This window comes from Colossoma macropomum, unplaced genomic scaffold, assembly GCF_904425465.1.
Source record: "Colossoma macropomum unplaced genomic scaffold, Colossoma_macropomum, whole genome shotgun sequence".
NCBI classification, from domain to species: Eukaryota; Metazoa; Chordata; class Actinopteri; order Characiformes; family Serrasalmidae; genus Colossoma; species Colossoma macropomum.
In genome coordinates, this window is record NW_023494810.1 from 17006444 (window position 1) to 17028955 (window position 22512).

The 22512-nt window shown below is 37.4% G+C and overlaps 1 protein-coding gene across 3 annotated transcripts in view; it reads right to left on the bottom strand.

The window, feature by feature from the left end:
* Positions 1 to 15568, bottom strand: part of unm_sa1614 (un-named sa1614) — a 94464-nt gene extending 78896 nt beyond the window's left edge. For all 3 annotated transcript variants that reach the window (XM_036559292.1, XM_036559293.1, XM_036559291.1), the window contains exon 1: positions 15232 to 15568. In XM_036559292.1, coding sequence (XP_036415185.1) covers positions 15232 to 15357 — 126 coding nt within the window. In that variant the 5' untranslated portion in view covers positions 15358 to 15568. The remainder of the gene's footprint in view (positions 1 to 15231) is intronic.
* Between the last annotated feature and the right edge of the window lie 6944 nt (positions 15569 to 22512).

Sequence of the window (22512 nt, forward strand, 5' to 3'; positions counted from 1 at the left end):
TACTATTTAGACATATTAGCAGCTCATACTTTTTGATACATCATATCACTCTCGCTGTCTTCTAGGTTTCTTTACTACATATTTGAATGTTTTTATCTGTTATGTGTAGGTTAAGCTCATTAAGGAAATGAATGTTTGAGTAGCCGGTATGGTTATAGCCTAAATGATGGCTCAGTCATCCTGTCCTAGAAGCACAAAAAGATCATCATGGACCATAATTTAAAATCCTTCACTATCCACTTCCGTAATAATTTTCACATTCTGGATCCCAAATGAGCTCTTTGTAAAGTTGGGCATCAAAAGAGAAGAAAATGAATCTAGCTATGTAAATCACATTAACAGCAGGCTAAAGAAGAATAAATGGTGGCTCGTTTGTTACGCAATTGCTACCGTTAGCTGGCTAGCTGCATAAATACTAACTTCGAGAAACCTGCAATTAATTGTTCTGGTTCATAAAACCGACAAAATGAAAAACCATCAACCTCGTCTTCTCCTGTTTTATTTTCCTGTCCATTAATCAAAAACCATATAACAGTGTTATATAATCAGCATGTTGACTGGATGTTTAATGAAACTTGCAACTAATACGACTGAGTTTCAAGTGAGTTGCAAGATCATTAATCAACTCAAGTGCAATTTAAGTTCATGGAGGTTTCAAGCAACTACAGTTGCATGAAAGTTTCACCATGTAAAGACAGCCTAGGCAAAGGTGTTTGGCTTCACACTGTGTACACTTCAACATAAATAACATAAAGAAAATATACAACAAATATACATCAACACAATTTTCTTATTCAGCTTACTTTTTCAGTTTTAATTATTGTACTGATGTACACATTTGAATCAAGCAAATTTAGTGCATTATGAATTACATTCAATGCATGCCTGAAATTCAGTTTACGATGGATTATAATAATTTCTGCCTTTTTTACAGCTATAAACTTAAGGCCTAAGTTTGCATAATTTAAAAATGCATAAGGTGGTCAAGCAGCTGCCAACCAGTTTGATAAGAACTGTGTTTTATTAAAAGAAAAAGCAGGTTAACAAACAGGTGAGTGTAAGGTCAGTTTTTTCAGTCTTCACTTAAGCACCCTTCATGGCCTTTTTCAGTATTGATTGGCACCGACACTGGGAGAAGCAGGGAAAAACCAGCCTTTGGCAATATAAAAGATGAGTAATAAGCTGCAACATCACACCACAAGGTGAAAATGGACTTAGATTGTTTGCTTTGTTCTCTTTTCGGCTGGCTGTCGAAATCAACTTCCTTTAAAAATCCTGGTTTCTATGGAAACGTCATTTTGAAAGCGGTGGATCTCACTGTCCTTCCGTCTCCTGAAGCACAGACAAGTAAAATGTCAGCATGAATAAATTACCAGCAGTGAATGTTTGTCACTGTCAGTCCAAAGACCCCAAAAGCTGATATCATTGTTATTAGTTAAAGAGGTAATGCGCATTAGTAGTGACGCAGCTGACGTTACGCTGAGTAACTCTAAGTGGAAGTTTAAAGGAAATGTTCAGCGAAAAACTGAATTTGTACAAAATCAAGTTGCATAGTAGTCAAGCCAGAATTTGGATAAACTTTTCACTAAAATGCATCCATAGTTTAACTAGATGAAATCCACACTTTTCTCATGTAGAAAGCACATTAACACATATACTGCTTCTGTTTTACTTTTGTTTTTTTTCTCCCATTATGATGTGAGTCAACAAGGTTGGCTTGGACACGGCCATCAGTCCGTAGAACAAGATGTCTTTTGGATTGTGGATAACTGCCTAAGTTAATACATATAATGAAAATGCATTTACATTTGCCTTGTAACTTCAGACATCAAATATATCTTAGCTGATTGGCTAAATTTGATATAAGGTGATGATTACAAAAGCACTGTGTAATTTTACATTAATTATGCTCACTCAGCTCGTTGAAATAAATGTCTGTGTAAAGTGTAGATTCTAAGATAGTGTGTACATCTTCATTTTTTTGAACAAAATAAACCATCCTTTGCGTTTTTAACATGTTGTCTGCTGGACACTGAAGTGAATGAAAAAAGAATACAGAATGTAAATGGAATGTAAATGTAATTCAGTACACAACTCACTTACGTAATTAAGGATAATTAAGTACTTGCATTTAAGCCCTTAAATGGCCAGGCCTAAGAATAGCTCAACCAGTTTGCCTTGAAGTCCCTGTAGTTACTGAATAATATGTACAGATGCAGCAATGCCACTTTTTCCCTTCCAATACGATACCAATATTTGATCCTTTAATATCGTTCGATACCAAGTACTGACATCGATACTAACTTTATCTAACCTAACTGACCTATAAGTCCTGATATTTGTACAATTACATTTTTTAAATGTTTTATTCTGGTAAAATCTATGTTCTGGGTGACAAATAAAACACACTTAGCTTGGCTAGATGGAATTTACTTGTTGGATTACATTTATTAAATGCTTAAGAAAACTTATTTTTGTTTAGTTACTGTATATATTTAGTATTTTCTATTATATAATTAGTTATAAGAACCATGTTTAACAACTTAATTAAGTGTGAAATATCTTTATTGTGCAAAACAGTTAACAACAGAACTGAACAGAATACAGATAAACCTGTGGTGTTTACACATCAGCACACAGCAGCTTCTCTGTCAGTAAATATCACCTCTGTTTATGCTGTCAGTATCAGCGATTTTCAGTGTTTTTTTCTGGCTTGGTTGAAGCAACAGTCCACGAGACCCCACTGATTAGCGATACAGCTGACCAACAGAGGCGCACCGCAGGCAGAGCTAGTGGACGCCCAGGCCTGGCTAGCGGGCTGCTGTGCTAAAGGTTAAATCAAGACTAAAGGCTATCACTGCGCCGAGAGTCTGGTGATTCTCTCTCAGTAACATTAACTTAGACCGTAAGTGACCACACAGCGACAGACGAGCGATTACTGAAAGAAGCAGCTCAGCTGTTCAGGTAAGTGGCTCCGTTAGTGTGTTCTTAACACCAAAAACTGCTGTTATAGATTCTGCCATGAGCTTTTTTACTGCAGGTTGTCGTCCCACACCCACACAAGTTCTGTCTACTGGCACACATATATGCGTCAGAAATTGCTTCATGGTGTCAGTCATAGGCATCACAGATACTGATTCTACGTTTAAGTGCCAGTATCGGCGTCAATACCAATATCAATGCAACACTAATAATAAGCCTTAGTATGTAGTAAGAGCACACACACATGCACACACACATTTTCTAAGCTGCTTATCCTCATGGGTCACAGGGGATGCTGGAGCCTATCCTAGCGCTCATTGGGGGTAGGCAGGAAACACGCTAGACAGATCTCCAGGCCATCACAGGGCAGACACACAGACATACACATTCACAGACACACTCACACCTAGGGTCAATTTAGCATGTCTAATTCGCTTGACAGCATGTCTTTGGCCTGTGGGAGGAAACCGTAGCACCCTGGAGGAAACCCACACAGTCACGGGGAGAACATGCAAACTCTACACAGAGCTGACCCTGGTCGTCCAGCTGGGGAATCAACCCCAGGCCCTTCTTGTTGTGAGGCAACAGTACGGCAAAATGAAAGTAATAATTCTCAACTGCTAAAGTTTAAATTGTTCCTAAAGACACCTCATTCAGCTCATAGGGCCCCAGTCAAAACCGATTTTACCCACCATATTACTGTGTTTTGCTCTGGTTCAGGTTTTTGTCGGTGGGACTTCATTCCCCTGACAGTGCAGAGTGAAGCAGTTGGGGAGAATTCCACACTCAGCAGAGCTAAACCCACGGAGCTTTTGTTCCTGGAGCCAGCCACTGTGTCTGGCTTTTAGTGTGGCTTTTGTATGCATTCAGTGCAGTTACATTCAAATACTTGTGAGACAGCTCACTGTGCCAAACACATCATATGAAAAGTGAAAGAAAAGCAGCAAACATAAACAAGCTAGCATGCATGCTTTCATCACTTCAGTACAGCACTTTTACACACATGTTGCTTTTTCATTCCATAAAATTATTAAGTACCATCTTCATTTTGCTATTTTGTGCTGCAAAATGAACACAGTCCCGTCTTACCTATAAGCTAAACAGTAAGCAGTGCTAAAAGCAGGCTATCCTACCTATTTTCAACGTGTAGCTGAGATCCATGCCTATCAAGTGCAGCCAGGTAAAGAATGTGACAGTGCTACACCCAGCTCGCTAGCTGATCAAAGCACAACAATGATAAAAAATAATACAAAGTTGTATTTATTGCTTTGCACACAGAAGCAATAACAAACAACATAACATATGCTTGTGATTCTAGCATTTACGCCTCATAATTGCACTACGTTGGATAACCATTGTAGTTACTGTATCTTTTGAACCAGTCTATATTTTACATTCTCTGTAATCAGACTGTATTTTGCCCTCCTTAGAGTAGGCTGACCAGCTCATTGGTTCTATGGTAAATATGTAGTGTTGATGTGGAAACAGATCCAAGATACAACTTACAACTTTTTTTGTTAGAGTTAACTTTAAGAAATGGCTATATTCCTAAAGAAAATAAAACACATCCCATGGCCCCCCAACTCCCAAAACCTCCAACCTCCAACACCCACAACCTTTCTTGTGCTTAATCTCATTATGTTATGTTGGTGACATCATCTGTATTGCTTTACTTTTAGATGAAGAATGCGTCAAAAAAGAAAAGATTATCAGCCTAATACGTTTCAGTTTCTACACTGAGAGATGCTGAGTATACTAAGAAGTTTCACTGCAGTTTTATAAGTTAGAGTGCTATTCGGACAGGTTCAGTTTTACATAGGGAGGTGACGTAAAGTAGGTTTTATAGGTGCTTTCCAGTGATTTTAGTCCAGACTGAATCTGTGTCAGCAGTTCTTACAGACTGCTGGCCTCTGCATCAGCCTTTATCTACTATAAAACAAACATAAAAATAAAACCAGGTTGTAATAATCCTGTGTGAACTGCATTGTTGGTAAATATTCCATCGTATTGAAAAATGTTTTTTCAAAGTTTTTCTTAAGAAGCACTCAAAGAATAAATTACGTCAAGTGTGAACTTTTTAAAACAAGTACAATGACAGAAAAAGTTTCACTCTGACTGCAAATTCCAAAGCTAATGACAATGCTAATAATACAACGCTAATAACACCTAGCTACATTGTAAGGGTACACAAAATTATGATAAAATGAAATGTTTGGACATGTGAGCACCCGAAAATATTGGGCATGGAACTTTTTTGGTATGATGGCAAAGGATAAATCAAGTACTAATTTTTAACTCTGTCATTTATACTGAGTTTTCTTATCCCATACGAATCGGTCACAAACATTACAGACCGATAGATATTTGCTAAAAAATAAATTGGAATGGGTCAAATGTTAAGATATGGCCAATTCTTTAAACCAACAGATATTTGCTTAAAAAAAGTATTGGCATCAGACATGTTCATATTTCAACTCCATGTAAATAAATAATATAATTTTCTGTAATACAGATAAATGTAGTCCCAATTTCTACACTTTTATGAATCTTTATGTATCACCATCAGTATCTGCACTGACAAATATAGACATAAAAAAAATTAGATATTGACACTGGCCCACAATTCTCCTATTGATGTCATCTCTAGTTTAGGCTACACTTCCTACCTCTCCTCATAGCTATCATGTATTTGTCCTCACAAACTACAGATGAATAACTCTACTGTGGAACTCTAGGACAGAAGTGTTCAATTCACCATCTATCTATTAAAGGCCGTGCTCCCTCATGTGATCAAATACAGACGTACAAAGCTGAATCAGTCATGCACATGATCCAAATATCACTGGAAGCATGTTATAATTAGACAGCACTGTCATCATCAGCCAGACGCTGATTTCTACCTCCCTTTGCACAATATTGTTATAAAGACTCATCTGACCATCATAGGTATACTAGTTAAGTGGTGTGCATAGGCAGATATACAGTATATATTAACTTCTGAGGAAACTGATTCACCATATAGTAATCTAACAACTGCAGGAAATACTTCTGTATCTGTGATTTTGTGCTTGATTTTGATTTGACCACTGATAGAACTGATGCTTGCCTAACCGAGTCATATGACCACCATGCTCCTTTATGCACAGTAATATTTTCTTACACAACCCCTGACAAAATTTGGTAATAGGCTACAAAGCTAGCCAACAAGCGAACAGAAAATTTTAACATCAAAACTGAATTTATGAAAAAGCATAAAGCTAGGTTGTGATGACAATAACTCTAATAGTCACCTACCAGCCCAACAAATCAGTTTTGAAATCTTTTATCTGTTTACCTTGTCTTACTCCTTTATTCTTTTGCCAGATTTTCAACTTTCACACTTGATATGTAAATTAATGCACAAAAAATAATTGTTATTTTCATAGTGTTATGTTCTGTTAAGTTTATTTTTTAAACACAGCACCTTAGAATAGCTTTAGATCCTTTAAAGTATTTTCTAAAGCATCAGTTCTCAAACTGGAGGTCATGGCTAAGGGTGCTGCAGAAAAATCTCAGAAGTTGTTTCTCTATTTAGTAAGTTTTAATTTTGTCAGTTTGTTAAATCTGCTTTGGCCATGTCTAAAAATGGTAGGCATGATTAAACACTATTAAGTATGTATTAACCAGTGGTGGATGGTGCTTTCGGACACAAGGGAAGCCCAGGTGGCGATAATTTAATAGCAAAAAAAAAATAATACTTATAACTTACCATTCAAGAGTTTGTAAGCCATATTAAGCCAATTTTATTTTATTTTCAAAGACAACCTATAAAATGTAGATTTACACATTATCAGCTTGACACCAAAAGGTATTAATGTATGTTTTACTCAATGGTTCAAGTATTTTTATGGAACACTGAGTAACTCTGAAATGATAAACAATTTAGTGTAATTATATATTATTTTCTGAAGTTTTCTGCCTTGAGATTTGACCACTGACTTGTGATAGACTCCCACATAACTCTCACTGAAGACTGGGCTGCGATTCCTGCAGATTATATTGTCAATCAGATGCAGCTTGTGTTAAATAAACATCATGATCATTTCAGTGCTGTTATGATGAAATTTTAGGGGAAGCTCTGCTTCCTGAGTCTTAAAGTAACATCCACTGGTGTCAATCACACCGCTGCGCAGGCGTATAAATCCCTGGCCTCACAACAAATCAATTTTATTACGATTCTTTAGAAAACAATGCATCATGACAATTCATATCTCAAATTTCTCCACACTTCAATTTGAATTTATTTTGGTAAAATTTTGAATTATTGTTAAAAATATACTGAATATGTAATGTGACTAGAGGAAGTACTTACATAATAGTGAAATATATACAACCCCATTTCCAAAAAATTTGGGATGCTATGAAAAATGTAAATAAAAACAAACTGCAATGATGTGCAAATCATTTAAACCCTATATTTCATTTAAAATGCTTCAAAGACAACATATCAAATGTTGAAACTGAGAAATTTTATTGTTTTTTTTTGTTTGATGCCAGCAACACATTCCAAAAAAATTGGGACGGGGCAACAAAAGGCTGGTAAAGTTGTGTAATGCTTAAAAAACACCTGGTGGTTAATTGGCAACAGGTCAGCAACATGATTGGGTTTAGAAAGACCATCACAGAGAGGCTGAGTCTTTCAGAAGTAAAGTTGAGAAGAGGTTCACCACCCTGTGAAAGGGCAAATAGCGCAACTTTTCTCAACGTAAAATGGCAAAGAAACTTTTGCTTTTCATCATCTACGGTACATAAGAACATTAAAAGATAATTAAAAAATCTCTGTATGCAAGGGACAAGGCCAAAAACTAGTATTTGCTGGCCGTGATCTCTGGGCCCTCAGACGCATTTAAAACAGACATGATTCTCTAGAGGAAATCACTGCATGGGCTCAGAAAAACTTCTGAAAAAAAACTGTCTATGAAAACAGTTCTGTGCTGCATCCACAAAAGCAAGTTAAAACGCAAAGAAGAAACCATATATAAAAAGGATCCAGGAATGCTGCCACCTTCTCTGGGCCCGAGCTCATTTAAAATGTACTGAGGGGAAGTGGAAAAGTTTCCTGTGGTCTGACGAACCAACATTTGAATTTCTTTTTGGAAATCATGGAAACTGTCCTCCGGGCTAAAGACCACTCAGCTTGTTATCAGTGCACAGTTCAAAAGCCAGTATTCATGATGGTATAGGGATGCATTAGTGCACATGGTGACTGGCCCATCTGTGAGGGCACCATTAACGCTGAACAATATATCCATGTTTTGGCAACATACGTTGCCATCCAGACAACGTCTTTTTCAGGGAAGGCCTTGCTTATTTCAGCAAGACAATGTCAAACCATACTCTGCATGTATTACAACAGCATTTCTCCATATTAAAAGAGTCCTGGTGCTAAACTGGCCTGCCTGCAGTCCAGACCTGTCAACAGTGAAAACATTTGGCACATTATAAAATGAAAAATACAACAAAGAAGACCCCAAACTGTTGAGCAGCTAAAATACTATGTTAAGTAAAAATGGGAAAACATTTCACTTTCAGAACTGCAGCAGCTGGTCTCCTCAGTTCCCAAACGCTTACAGAGTGTTGTTAAAAGAAGAGGTGATGAAACACGGTGGTAAACATGCCCCGTCCCAACTTTTTGAAACAGGTTGTTGGCATCAAATTCGAAACGGGCATATATTTTTCAAAAACAATAAATTTTCCCACTTTCAACATTTGATTTGTTGTCTTTGTACTATTTTCAATGAAATATAGCGTTTAAATGATTTGCACATCATTGCATTTTGTTTTTATTTACATTTTGCACAGCGTCCCAACTTTTTTGGAAATGTACAACAAAAAACACTTGAGAAAAAACTTCAGACTGATGCATTTTTACCCGGACAACTTTTGGCACAGCCTTGATTTTTTAGAGGCTAACTGGACTGGAGGATGAGTAGATCAGCTCTAGCTCCTGTCTACTCAGGCGTTCACATTTATACAGCAGAGAAATCATCTCTTAGCGGAACAAATTTAGAGGCCGGACCACTGCAGCGGAATGAGCGGTTTAGAGTGGCCCACCAGCATGGACCAGTTTCTATATCATGTAATGAGGAGAGACAATTTATAACTCATATTTCATACTTATATTTCGCTAGGTAATAGCAGTCTGTAATATTGTAGCATTTCTCTAGTTAAACTTCGTTATTCTGCGAATTATATCAATTGGAACAATACATGCCTAGGCATTATTCACTTGTACTGTCATTCAAGAATACATCTGTAAACCAGAGGACTGCTGAAAGGTGAATTAAATAGATTTTTGCATAAAGCGTTAAGATGTAAATAAAGTCATTCACAGTGGTTTGATGTGAAATGCTCCATTCCAGAGAAACTTACCTATTCAGAAGTTACCTGTTCTCAGTAGTGCCAGGTGTTTAAAGCAATGCACTGGAAGCTACTTCACAGACAGTTATTACAAGAAATGGTTACAAACAGGATGCTTGATGGCTGAGACATTGTTTTACGACAGTTCTGAGATAGTTTTGAGTAGAAGTTTTGGCCTAAAACATATTTTTAAACAGACTCACGGCAGAGAGGTACAAATAAGATGTTGTAAGGCAAAATCATACTCAAAGAAAACTTATTGTTTAGATTTCCTGCTATTTTACAATTATCCATACATCTAAAAGTTCAGAAGACATGTAGGTTCACTGGTTGTTTTGGACAGTAAATAAAATGGCTACATTTGTATTGTAGATGTTGCGACCTCTAGTTCCTTTTATCACCATTGTAAGGAAATTTCCCTATAAGTCATTTGTAAACATATTGTAAATTTGATGGTTTCTCTTAATACATGTATGTAATTTCTGCAGTACAATCTGTGGCAATTCTGCATTCACCCATCCATCATCCATGTATCCATCCATCTATCTGTCATACCAAGCTTGAATGAGGCCTGTCATATGAAGCATGTTCAACTTAGACGGGGTTCCTGACTAAGTTTCAAATTTCACAAAACGTAACAAACAGAACAGCAGTTAACTCATTTCACAAAAACAATTAACAAATTTCTCGATTAACCCAGGTTTATATGCTCAGGCTGTGATTAATCCCATGTGCATGTGCACATGAAGGCATTAAAGTATCATGTCAAACATTAGTTTTTAAACATAAATACGTACAAGACAAAGCATTTATAACAGTAATGCTGTGACCACTGCCACCAAATTAGTGCTTAATGGAGTAATATTTGCTTTACATTCTTTATATCTACGCAGCATAATTTGTTTCCTCTGCTAAATAGCAATATTATTCACATGCTTGACACCAATGACACAAATAAAAGTAACTAGAGGGGAACAACTCTATTACATCCTCTGATTCAGCCGTTCCCAACTCTGATCCTGTAGGACCCCCTGCTCTGCACATTGTAGTGTTTGCCCTGCTCCCAACACACCTGATCCAACGAATCTGCTAATTAACAAGCACTTCTTGAGTTGAAGGGGGTGTGTTTTGGCAGGAAAACACACACACGTGCAGGGCAAGGGGTCCTCCAGGACCAGGTTTGGGAACCGCTTCTCTGATTGGTAAGAAGCTCGGAACTGGTTGGTCCAAGAGCTGTTTATAATCTTCAATCCTGAAGCAGCAGAAGTTGGCATTGCAAAGTTTCCTAGTAAAAAATGATCCATTGTCATGAGACAGATAATCCAGGGTTAGACTGCACTAGGTGTGCACCAATATGACTTTTTCCCTTTCAATACAGATACCTGATGGCTGAGTATCAACCGAGTACTGATACTAACTCTATTTAACCTACACAGTTCCACTTTTTACATTTTGTTTCACTTTTAATTATTTTTAAATTATTTTTTGGTAAAAGCTTTGTCTGTATCACTAATAAAACATATCTATCTATCTATCTATCTATCTATCTATCTATCTATCTGTCTGTCTGTCTGTCTGTCTGTGTGTATGTGTGTGTGTATGTATATATACCAACCTGACATTTCATCACTTCATTACAAATACCTCCTTGTACCTTAATAAACGAAACACAAAAGCTTTTATTTTGCCAATACAGCCTGTAAATTATATAGGATAGGACAAAATGTGCTGATTCTTCATTGGGTGATTGCAGTGGGCCTGTGTTTGTGCAGAAGTTGCAGTAATATGCTTTATTATATAAGCCTTTAAGGATAAGACAGTAGGTGAAATTGAAGTCAAATTAAACAAGCTTTATGCACACATTCCTATTTCAGTTACAGTAATAACCACTAAAGAAACAGTCTATGGTGTCTTTTCTAGAGTCTCTATGGAAACAGTGCTACAGTTCTTTGTCAATGTTTGTAACTGATGAAGAGAGAGGACAAATCAATGAATTCAATAAGCACAAATTCAGGGGTAACAGCCTGAGGGGAAATTTACAATGTCTGTTTTCTTGGTGAATGTTAGAGTACCATAACAGAATCCATGTAAAACCTCTAACATGATGGTTTGATCCACTTACAATTCTTAAGGAAACAAATTGATATACCATGGAATCCTAAATTGTACCATTGTTCAAGAATTATGGGATAATTCAGTATAATTAAAAAAAAATATTGAATACACAAATGTGCCTGGAGGAGCTATTTCCACTGTAATATGATACAAACAACAAAAACAAAGCTTTATGCTAGATTTTTGAAAATAACCCAACTATTCTTGCCAAAAAATAACATCATACTTGATAGTAATCAGATCTAACACTACAACATCTATGAAGTTGAATCACCACCTTCAAATCAATGCATCAATGCATTTTTAAACCCCTGTATAACAGTCATATCAAGTGTCTCCACTGAAGCGAACGAATGGCTGAGTCAGTCCAGTTTCACAGCAAAAACAAGCCATGACAAAACAGTCTTCATTGCACATGCTGGCGTTGTGGATTATCCAAGCACTCCAATTATCCACCCTATTCTTCCACTCCAGTACCTCCACTAATCCCAAATCATCTCAATTTACTTTCTGTACAATAAAAGGACAGCCAGCAATCAAATACACTCACATATGTGACACATTTAAATTTTAAATGAAGTTGCAGAAACCAGCCTTCTGCTCCACATGACAATTCAAAGGCCCTATAAGCAGATCAAATTATACATAATGGGGAAAAACAGGACAATCCTGTGGGTTTACATTTGTTACTTCACTAAGTCATGCAGGCCCATACATGGTGCTCTGTGTATATAAGGGCATGGGTTACCACAGATTAATCCACAGACACTGTGTTTTGCCCTATTTGGCAACAGGCTTACTTTTTTAGGTGACAGCACTGGTGTTATCTGGCTAACGAAATTCAGTTGCACAAAAATGTAGCAGCTGGTAGAGGAATGCATTTAAAACATGTTTTATTATTCAAAAACAGTCAAAGGAAATCATTAGGTTTTCATGTCGGATGAGTAACAAAAGCCATCGCTTCAGATGAACGAATGAGCTGACAAGGCTAGCTGGTACAATGTTGGATGCTGATGAGGACTCACTGTTATGTACACGAGGTCTGTCAAAATATTAATTTGTAACAGAAATACATTTTCACTGTTTCTGTACAAAGCTAACATCAGCTAGAGCAGTGGTGCCCAATCCTTGTCCTGGAGGTCTACCACCTTGCGGAGTTTAGCTCCAACCCTAATCCAACACACCCAATTCAAGTAATCAAGGACTTCAGGGACATCTGACTATAAGCCAGGTGTGTTGGATCTGAACACTCCAGGGTGGTAGATCTCCAAGACCAGGATTGAGCACCCCTAAGCTAGAATAACCTGTTTAGCCTCGTTAGCAAAAAAGCAGCACCACCTTTGCCTTCTCAGTCACGTCCTCAAGAACACGTTCAATATGCTCATGTTAGGGCACTTGTGTTTCGCAACAGCAAAGTATATACTTATTTACTCACAAATACAAGCAAAAATGACACATTTTAGCATTTCATTGGATTGTTATCCTGTTATAATGTAACGAATACCCAAATAATGATTTCAGTATTCGGATAGTGGCAGCTCCAATGGTTAACCCAGTACTTGAGTACCTAATCATATTACCTATAGAAACACTTATTACTGATTTCATCAGTGTAACAATAAAACCCGACTCAAGTGTGAAGTATATTCCTAATAATTTGTTTGCTTGCTCAAAAACATACTTTGTGGCATTAACACTATAAAAATCTATTGTTGGATGCTAGATCACATTCTTTACATATCAACATAAATGCAATAGCATTGAAAAATCACATCATTAAAGAAGAAGAGTAGATTAAAAGGCACAAATAAGCTCTTTTTGCCTGGGCATTAAAGTGTTAAACGCACCCCAAATCCTTTATATTTTTCCACACGTATCTGGGTGACAGAGGATTTAGACTTAAAGCCAAAAACACAACAAGTGAACTTGCAAAACCAAGTGATAATGAAAAACAACGCCGTACATTGTGAGGTGCCAAACAGATGCACCAGAACTCCATGCTGGACCAGGACCAGAGGAAAAAAACAGCATCACCCGCTATTGAAGTCATACTTCTTGCATTTACCCTGCTTTGCCTTAGAATGAGTACCACTGTTTTCAAGGCCCATCCAAACAGTGGGATTTTCTTTGGTAGCCTTAAATCTGTGCTAATCTAATGAGCCACCCTGTGGACGCAGAATGGAGGGGAAAAGGGTCACTTCCAACCCAGGCGTGCTCTATGTACCATTAAAGCCCTCAGGCTGTGGATGCGTTAAGCTCACTGGTCACAGGGGGATCCGTCCTGTCAGCAGACGCCCAAACAATCAACCACATAATGTGGTACACCGTTCAATTTGCGACGATTTCTGTGGGCCGGGTCATCACCATGGTTACCCCACACTCCAGAGTGTCTGCCCATATTAGAAGAAGTCACTGTTCCCATTGTTATGGACGTGACCTCTGATGCTTCTTGCAATCTGGCACAAGAATGACACACAAATATATCACCCAATAAGCCTCAGTGAGTGAGGGGGGGCAAGCTGCCCAGTTACAAAGTACATACTTGGACCATTTATCACGGCTACCTTATTTACTAAAGGGTATTAGTGCCTTTTTAAAGGAATAATCCAGTATTTTTCAACCTAATCTGTACCTGCTGCTTCTGTAGCATATGATCAGTTATTACACACGATAATTTCTTCCTTGTTTGCTTAGAAAAGAGCACAAAACTCGAAGTATGTTTATAACAGATGCCAATGGGGAATGTTACTGTTGTGTATATGATTTTTCTGTTGTTTTCTATGTATAGAGTGTGTTAAAGTTATTGTCTGAGGTAACTTACTGTATGATACAAAAACTGCAGATTAGGCAGAAAAATACTGTGGTGTTCCCTTTAGGGAATTTCTATATGAAATTATAAGAAAAGCAAAACCTCCACTGGGGCTCAGCAGTAACCCACACATTATGGGCAATAACAAGGACATGTGTTCTGGCCTAATGTGATGAGGTTGCAACAAAAAAAGTAAATTAATGTAATATAATATTCAAGATGATGATGACAAAATGTGAAAAAAAAATTAAATGTCCAATATATATTATGCATATTGTAAGTGTTGTAATAACAGAATAAAACTGCATATCTGAATGCCAGAATCCTCTTGCAGTGGTTTTATTCAGCATCTCTCCATCACTGGAGCCCCAGTCAGTTTCCCCATTATAAACCCCAATGAGCCCACATTCAGAGCTGACAACAAAGGCACTGCATCATTCCTCTCGACCTGAACTATCATTATCCCTCAACTAAATGGATATAAACGTACTTTAAGTCATGATTTCACATGGAAAACCCTCAGGCCTCCTACAAATCCCAAGAATTTCCAGTCAGTGTGGCTATATTCCCAACCCAGTTGAGAACAGTGCAGTGGACAAAGAGCTTCAGCCGCTTCAACCTGCCTCAGCGCTGCAACGGCAATAATAGCAGCAGCAGCAGTGTTGGGAGAAAAGCTGGTGAAGAAAGATTTGGAAAGCGGGGAGATTTTTGCCAAAAAAAAATACACAAAAAACACAAAACAAAGCGGTTGGTAGAGAAGTGAGGAAGATAAAGCGATAGAGGTGAACATAGTAAGAGTACACACCAGCACGCTGAAGCAATGCTAGACCAGAAAAGCCTCCAAACGTAGCGTTAGCGTTTCTGTATTTGTTAGAAGCCTTTTTTGTAAAGCAGAGTTAACAGAAAAAAAAGGCGTTTTTCCATACCTCCTCGATGTTGTTGACTGTATTCCGGCAGCTTGTCATTTTTGTGATGAAAGATGATGTGGTGGGAGAACTGTAGTCCTCCAGAGTCTCCGCGATAAACTCCTCCACAGATATGAGCTCAGGCATTTTGGCGAACAAAAAAATAAGCGACTCTGTTAACTTTTAAGAAATATTTTACAGCGAATCCATATAAACGAAGGTTTCTGACAGGAGTAGGGATGTGTTTTTAGGCTATTGTTTAAAAGCAACAACACAGAGAACTGTAAAGTGCCCAAGTGTTACGACCCCATGGTCACAGCAGAAAGAGGAAACTGATGCTGCTTCATGAGTGCTAGTTTTTTTCCCACCCGTATTCGGATGAATTACGCCCATCTACGTTGCGATTGGCTAGTAGGTTTCCGGCCTCATTAACTGGGATTGGCTAAAAGTTTCCCGCCCTCCTGTGTTGGGATTCGCCAGTAGTATTCCAGTCCTGTATTTTGATTGGCTAGTAGTATCCCAGCGTTGCCCAATAATTGGCTACTACAGTCACAGTGCTACATTTTGACTGGGTAGTTGTTTGTATTTACTGGAGTTTGTCAAAAATGTGGGCCTTTTTATGGGGCAAATTACATGGAATTTTTCTACCGTTATGTATGCTAGACTGCATATAAATTGATCTACTGCACAGTGAATGAAAACTTCAATTCTAAAAAATTTGGCATAGAATGTAAAACGCAAATAAAAATAGAAAGCATCTTATCAACTACACTGCTTATGGAAATATACACTCATTCTGAAATGAATGCCTTAAGCATATTTCAAAAAAAAGTTGGGACGGGGCGATTTAAGAGTAGGAACACTTTAAAAGGTTTTTTAAATCTTAAACAGGTGATGCATGGTATAAAAGATGCACCCATTAAAGGCAGGATATGTTGAGGCTCGTCAAATTACCTAAAAAAGTGTCAGCATAATAATCCAACGGTTTAAGAACAATGTTCCTCAACAGATGATTGAAAGGATTTAAGGTATTTCATGATCTATAGTAATATAAGAATCCGGACAAATCTCTGTGCCTAAAGGGCAAGAACGAAAACCACAACTAAATGCCTATGACCTTTGATCCCTCAGACAGCACTGCATTAAAAAACAGTATGCTTCTGTGAGGTAAATCATCTCATGTGCTTGGGAACACTTTGACAAACTGTTGTCAATAAGCACTTTTCATCAGTGCATCCACACATCCAAGTTAAGACTGATTATGCACAGCAGAAGCCATGTGTCAAGCAGAAGCTGATGTCTCTGGGTTTGAACTAATTTGAAATGGACTGATGCACAATGAAAATGTGCACTGTGGTCTGAAGAGTAAAAAGAGACCATCCAGATTTTTACCAGCATAAAGTTCAAAAGTCAGGGTATGTCATGGCATCAGGTTGTATTAGTGTTCATGATGTGGGTAACTTGTACATACGCAAAGGGAGAATTCCACTGGAAGATATACACATTCTGGAACAACCTGTACTGCCTAGATGATGTCTTTTTCAGCAAAGTCAATGCTTATTTTAACATGAATCCTGCAAACTGCATTCTGCATATGCTACAACAGCACAGCTGCCTGCAGTCCTAACTTTTCTCCCATTAGAAACGTGTGGCACATTCTGAAGTGCAAAGTATGACATTGAAGGCCCTGTATGGTTGCACAACTAAACACTTATATAACGAAAGAATAGCAAAATAATTCTGCTTTCTACTCTGGACTAGTTGGTGTCTTCAAATGATTATTAAATGTTGTTAAAAGGGAAGGTGATGTAACACAGTGGTAAACAAGCTCCTGTGTTTTTTTGTTTTTTAATGTAATACAGGTCAAACAGAATGTAAGAATCACTGCTTTCTGTTTTTATTAGCATTTCACATACTGTCCCTGCTTGAGGTTGGAATTAAGGTTTGTAACATCTATAACGTCACATCCAAACTAGTCAGTACATATTTCTTAGTTAGAGAATTCTGGATTTTAGCTTATAGCAGTTTAGTTACATAGTTATTCCCTCAATCTTACAACTTTTACAGTTTATCCAATTAAACCATCACCCTAAATATTACACTATATTAATTAGTATTCAAGGTTGTAAAAACGGTGTAAATAATTTATTTATTGGTGAGGTCATGTGGTGCATTTGGAGTTTTATCTGTCTCAGCATTAGCTTGTGTTTGTATCAGTGTGTACAAACAGCACAGCTTAAAGTAAACCTTCACACCGAAAGTGCATTACAAGCCAAGTTATATTCTCATATGAGGAGGGTATCTAAAAAAAGTGACTTTATTTGCACACTGCCTGGTGGTTTCAGAGTGAGAGAGTGGGGTGGAACGTGAGAAAATGCATTGTTAATAAAGCCTGGAAGTCACCTATCCCAGCTGTCAGCTTTCATTACAGTTTCACTCAGTCACCTCAGGCTTTTCTGTGCTCCAGCCTGTTAAGACTGTCATGTGACTTTAGCTGCAGATTTCCCACACTGTGTGTGCACTGTGGGTAAGGATGGGCAATACAGCTGATTTTCTTTGCCTTTCTTTTATACCAAGTAATCCAAGACTAGTTTCCCAAAATCAATGCTACTACTATAAAAAATGTTCTTGTGCACATACAATATTTGTGATTTATACAGTGAAAGCCAATAAATATGAATATCAAAAGTATTTCTCTTTGCAGGGCCCATATCATGGAAAACCTAAATTTTCTCACTTTTTTTAACATGCAGTATGTAAGTACTCTCCATATAGAGTACTCCTCAAGGCTGGATTACTGTAATGCCCTGCTGTCTGTCAGCAAAAGCCTTAACAAGCTTCAGTTAGTCCAGAATGCTGCAGCCAGAGTCCTCACAAGAACTAAAAAGTTTGACCATGTCATCCCAGTTCTATCAAACCTACACTGGTTGCCGGTTAAATTCTTTTACTGACATATAAGCTCTAAACGGCCTCGCCTCTCAGTACCTGAGTGAACTTCTCTCTTGTTATGAACCATCTCGCCTACTTAGATCACAAAGTGCTGGCTCACTTTTAGTACCTAAAACTAATGAATTGCATCAGCTTTGGAATAACATTCCAGTCAGTGTTCAGGACTTAGACACAGCCTCAGACTTTATGTAGAGGCTAAAAACCTACTAGCTTAGTCAATCCTTCGGTAATTAGTTTTTCCTGTTAGATAAAAGGCACAGATCTGGGGGTCCATGATCATAGAGTATTTGGTAAACTGGGAGTGTTGGTGCTGTCGTCCCACTGCTCTACCATGTTCATTCAAGTTTGTTGACGGTGGAGCGGAGGGGCGCTGAAATCTCAGGGAGCCATCATGTCCCTGTTACCTTCTGGCTCTCCTTTTTAGTTGGCTGTAATAGCTCGAACTGCTGGAGTCTCTGCTGCACTCTATTAACCCTGTATACTGTAATCAGTCTCTCTTAACAGAACTAACTCTCTGTGTGTTTCTTTGCTGAGCTGTCTTGATTGGGTGCCCACTGCTCGCCCAGCCTATGGACCAGTTTGACCATCTTGTAGCTTCCTGCTGCGCAACGCTGTGCAAATCTCACCTGCATGCCACTGACCCTCCTGATGATACTGCTCATACTATTTAATCATAGCCATTCCTTCACCTGCTTTTCCCCTTTTCTGTATTTCAATGTTTTACACTAACGTTAAGTCCTTATTTTCTGCTTATATTCCTCTTGTGTTATTGTTTGCTATTCGATGTCAACCAGAGGAGGATGTGTTCCTCTCAAGGTTTCTTCCTCTTGCTCTTAGAGAGTTGGCTTGCTCACAGGGGCTTGAACAAAGATTTTTCTCTAAAGCCGCTCTGCGACAATGCCTGTTGTAAAAAGCACTATATAAATAAACTTTGACTTTGACTTGACTTAACATCAAGCAGACCTTCTCTTTGCGTGTGACATTAATAAGTAAAAACATATGACGTGGTACAAAAACTTCCATAATCCCAGCAGCACAGACACCATTTTTTAGCATGTTTTTCTCCTGACTCAGTAATGCTATTTCTTTCAATTTTAGCAAATCTTACATAGTGCAGCTTTAAAGAAAAATGAGCTAAAATTACTGACATGTATTTTTTAATTTCACAGTAATCATTTGACCCTGAGAGTTCCCCACTGGTGTTTGGAGTATTCATAGAGGGATTCAGCAAAAGTCATTCTAAATAAATTAGAGTGAGTGAATTTCTAAAAAAAGCAGTCAGCGCTGGTTCTGCTGCTGTAATCAACCGAACATTAAAAGATAAACGAAGCTAAAGCCTCAGCTAGGAAGAAGCTGTGATTGACAACATTATTACAAAGTTTTCATTTTCATCGCACATTTTCATCTCAGTGGTCAAATAATGACAGCAGCTAAAGGGGAATTCCACATTCAGTTTAGCTTTATTTTCCAATCCATTTCGGGAACTGTCAGTCTTATAGACTGACGCAGTGACAGCTAACAGGATGAATTGTGGTTTCTGTTTGAAGTGACTGCATTCATTTACTATTATTTTTAATTCAAAGGAGGCAAACAAAAGAGTCATTAAATCACTTCTTTAGATTTTCTATGTAGAAACTCTTGTGACCTAACAGTGTTTACCACTTGTTTTCCATTGTAATCAACTGATAAAGCACTTGTATTAAAATAAGAGTGCACTGGAAAATAACATTGTTTCATGAGGTTTTATGAGGTGTCTTTATTCTTAAAGGGGAATTTCACCGATTTTTCAAATTCTGCATGATTCAGTCAGTGAGGTGCGAACAAAGTCATTCAGATTGGTGCAATTCCCCCTTAAAGGAGTACTGCAGTGCTTTTAATCTCAATTTTTAACCAGTCTCAATCTGCTACATCTGTATCATATGGTCATTAACCTTGTTACAATAATTTTCAGTTTACTTTGTACTTTAGGACAGAAAACCCACTGACTTGGAATTAGCTTACAACAGAAACAATGCACAGTTGTTATAAGAACTGCCCATTGACTTCTATTATAAGTGTACTTCTTGTTTTTTTTCGTTCTGTTCTAAATTATTTTCTATGGAAAAGAGTTAAAGTTATTGCCTGCTCAAAAATCTGAGACCACTCTTCAATTATTTAATTCTCTGTAAGAATTAATTAATTACAAGTACTGTAGATCGACAAGATAGAATTAACAGGTTCTATCTGCACTCAGAGCAGTACTGAGATACTGAGGGCCAAATATTTCACTTTCAAAATAGAAATTCTTATGTAGTACAATCACTTTTCATATCTTAATGAAGTCATTGCCTTTGAGATACTTTTGACCTCTGAACGTTAACATCATAGGATAACTAGAAATAGTCTTATCTGGAATGAGCCAAACACAGATAGAACATTTTAATGCTGAGAGCTCAAGTTTAGAGAATAAGTTTCTATTCGTATTTGTATGGGTTTTATAAGCCACATCAATGTCATGAGCATGTTGATTACTATATATCCAGATTATAGAATTATGAAGAAATATCAATAAATCTGATAAGATTAATTTCATAGTATAAATATATTGTGTATCAGTATGAGAATTCAGTACTATGGGAAAATTGATTGTACTTTGTAAGCCTTATAATGACATGATAAATATACTGTGCTACATGATTTTAAGGGCAAAAAATAATTGTGTGTTTTTTTTTTAATGGGACTCCTTGGTTAATAAATATGTATTTATTGTAGTATATAAACATTCAAAAAAATATATATCTCTGTGCTTGCTGTTCTCGCTCTTTCTATGCTGTTGGTGCTTTTGTTTCACTGCTGCTGTCCCGCTGTGGTTGTCTTTAATATTTAGTAAAATTTAATTTAATTTAAAATGTACTTTTAGGGCATCATTTTAGCCAGCTAATTTATCCTGCGACACTGGTAGCTAGTTTGCTACTTTGCAGATTAGGTCATTTTGCTAATTCAGATGGATGTTAGCAAAGTCCTTATAGTGAAGTCTGTTCTCTCAGCAGCCATCTTTGCAATGCCAAGCAGTTATTTCAAGCCATACAAGACCAGACTCCTATCTCAATGAATGGGAAGAGACCAAATTACTCAAAACTAAAAGCCAAATTTCCGTTTCACAAACATATTTTAAATCATCAATAATATCTGACAAAAAACGATTCCCCAGCTGGGTGACCAGGGTCCTTTCTATGTAGAGTTTTCATGTTCTCCTCGTGTCTGTGTGGGTTTCATCCGGGTACTCCGGTTTCCTCCCACAGTCCAAAGACATGCAGTCAGGCCAATTGGACATGCTAAATTGGCCCTAGGTGTGAGTGTGTGTGTGAATATATATGTCTGTGTGTCTGTCCTGTGATGGACTGGTAGCCTGTTCAAGGTGTTTCCTCCATAGATAGACTCCAGCAGCTCCAGCACCCCCCCCCCAACCCATCTTTAATATGATTTCTAACTAAATCGTTGAAAAAAATTCTAAAAGGCTCATCTAAATAAACTTCACAGTCAAGCTACTAAGCCCCCTAAACATATGTTACTGAGCTTGTGCACATGGGTAAAACATGCTTTTTGATTAGTTATACCACATTCAACAGCTGCATCGATTGGCTGATGTACACAGTACCTTGTAAGACCAATGTAATATACCATTTTTAAGAAGAAAGCTTTTATTTGTTTAAAAAGAAAGACTCTATGGTGCTTGTTTAAAACAATAGCGACAGCAACAATAATCAGAACTAAATGATTAACTACATGAACATAACTCAATTTTGACAAAAAAATGTCAGATAATTTGCTACAGATACAGCAGATTAGCACACATAACCTCATGCCCATACATGGATTTTAAACTGATCATAGTTTGTATATTCACTTTATGTGCAGACCTACCTGTTGCAGAACAGTCTGCATAATCCATCAATGCTAATGAACTCCTATTAATAGCTTTAGGTCATGGATGCTATTTGCACAGAGCAGAAAAGTGTAATTACAGGTATGTAATTTACTGTTTTATTCAAAATCTGCAGCTGTTCAATTAAATAGGCCACACTTGGCAACTACATAACCACTTTATCTTTCTCTGATCTCTGGATGACCTCAGTTTATCATCCCTTTAAGTAGTGCATTAGACTGTTTAAAATTGATATAATTGCTGGATTTAAATTGATGTCATTCTATTCTTTTTATTTTTGTTCACAGAAAGTGATTGACAATAACTTCACTTTGCTAGCAAAAACAATTATATAACAGCAAGTGATTTACATATACAATTCACATGAACAAGTGAAACTGCTTTATTTCTTAAGAACAAAACTGAAGCAAGATGAGAAACATTGCAGG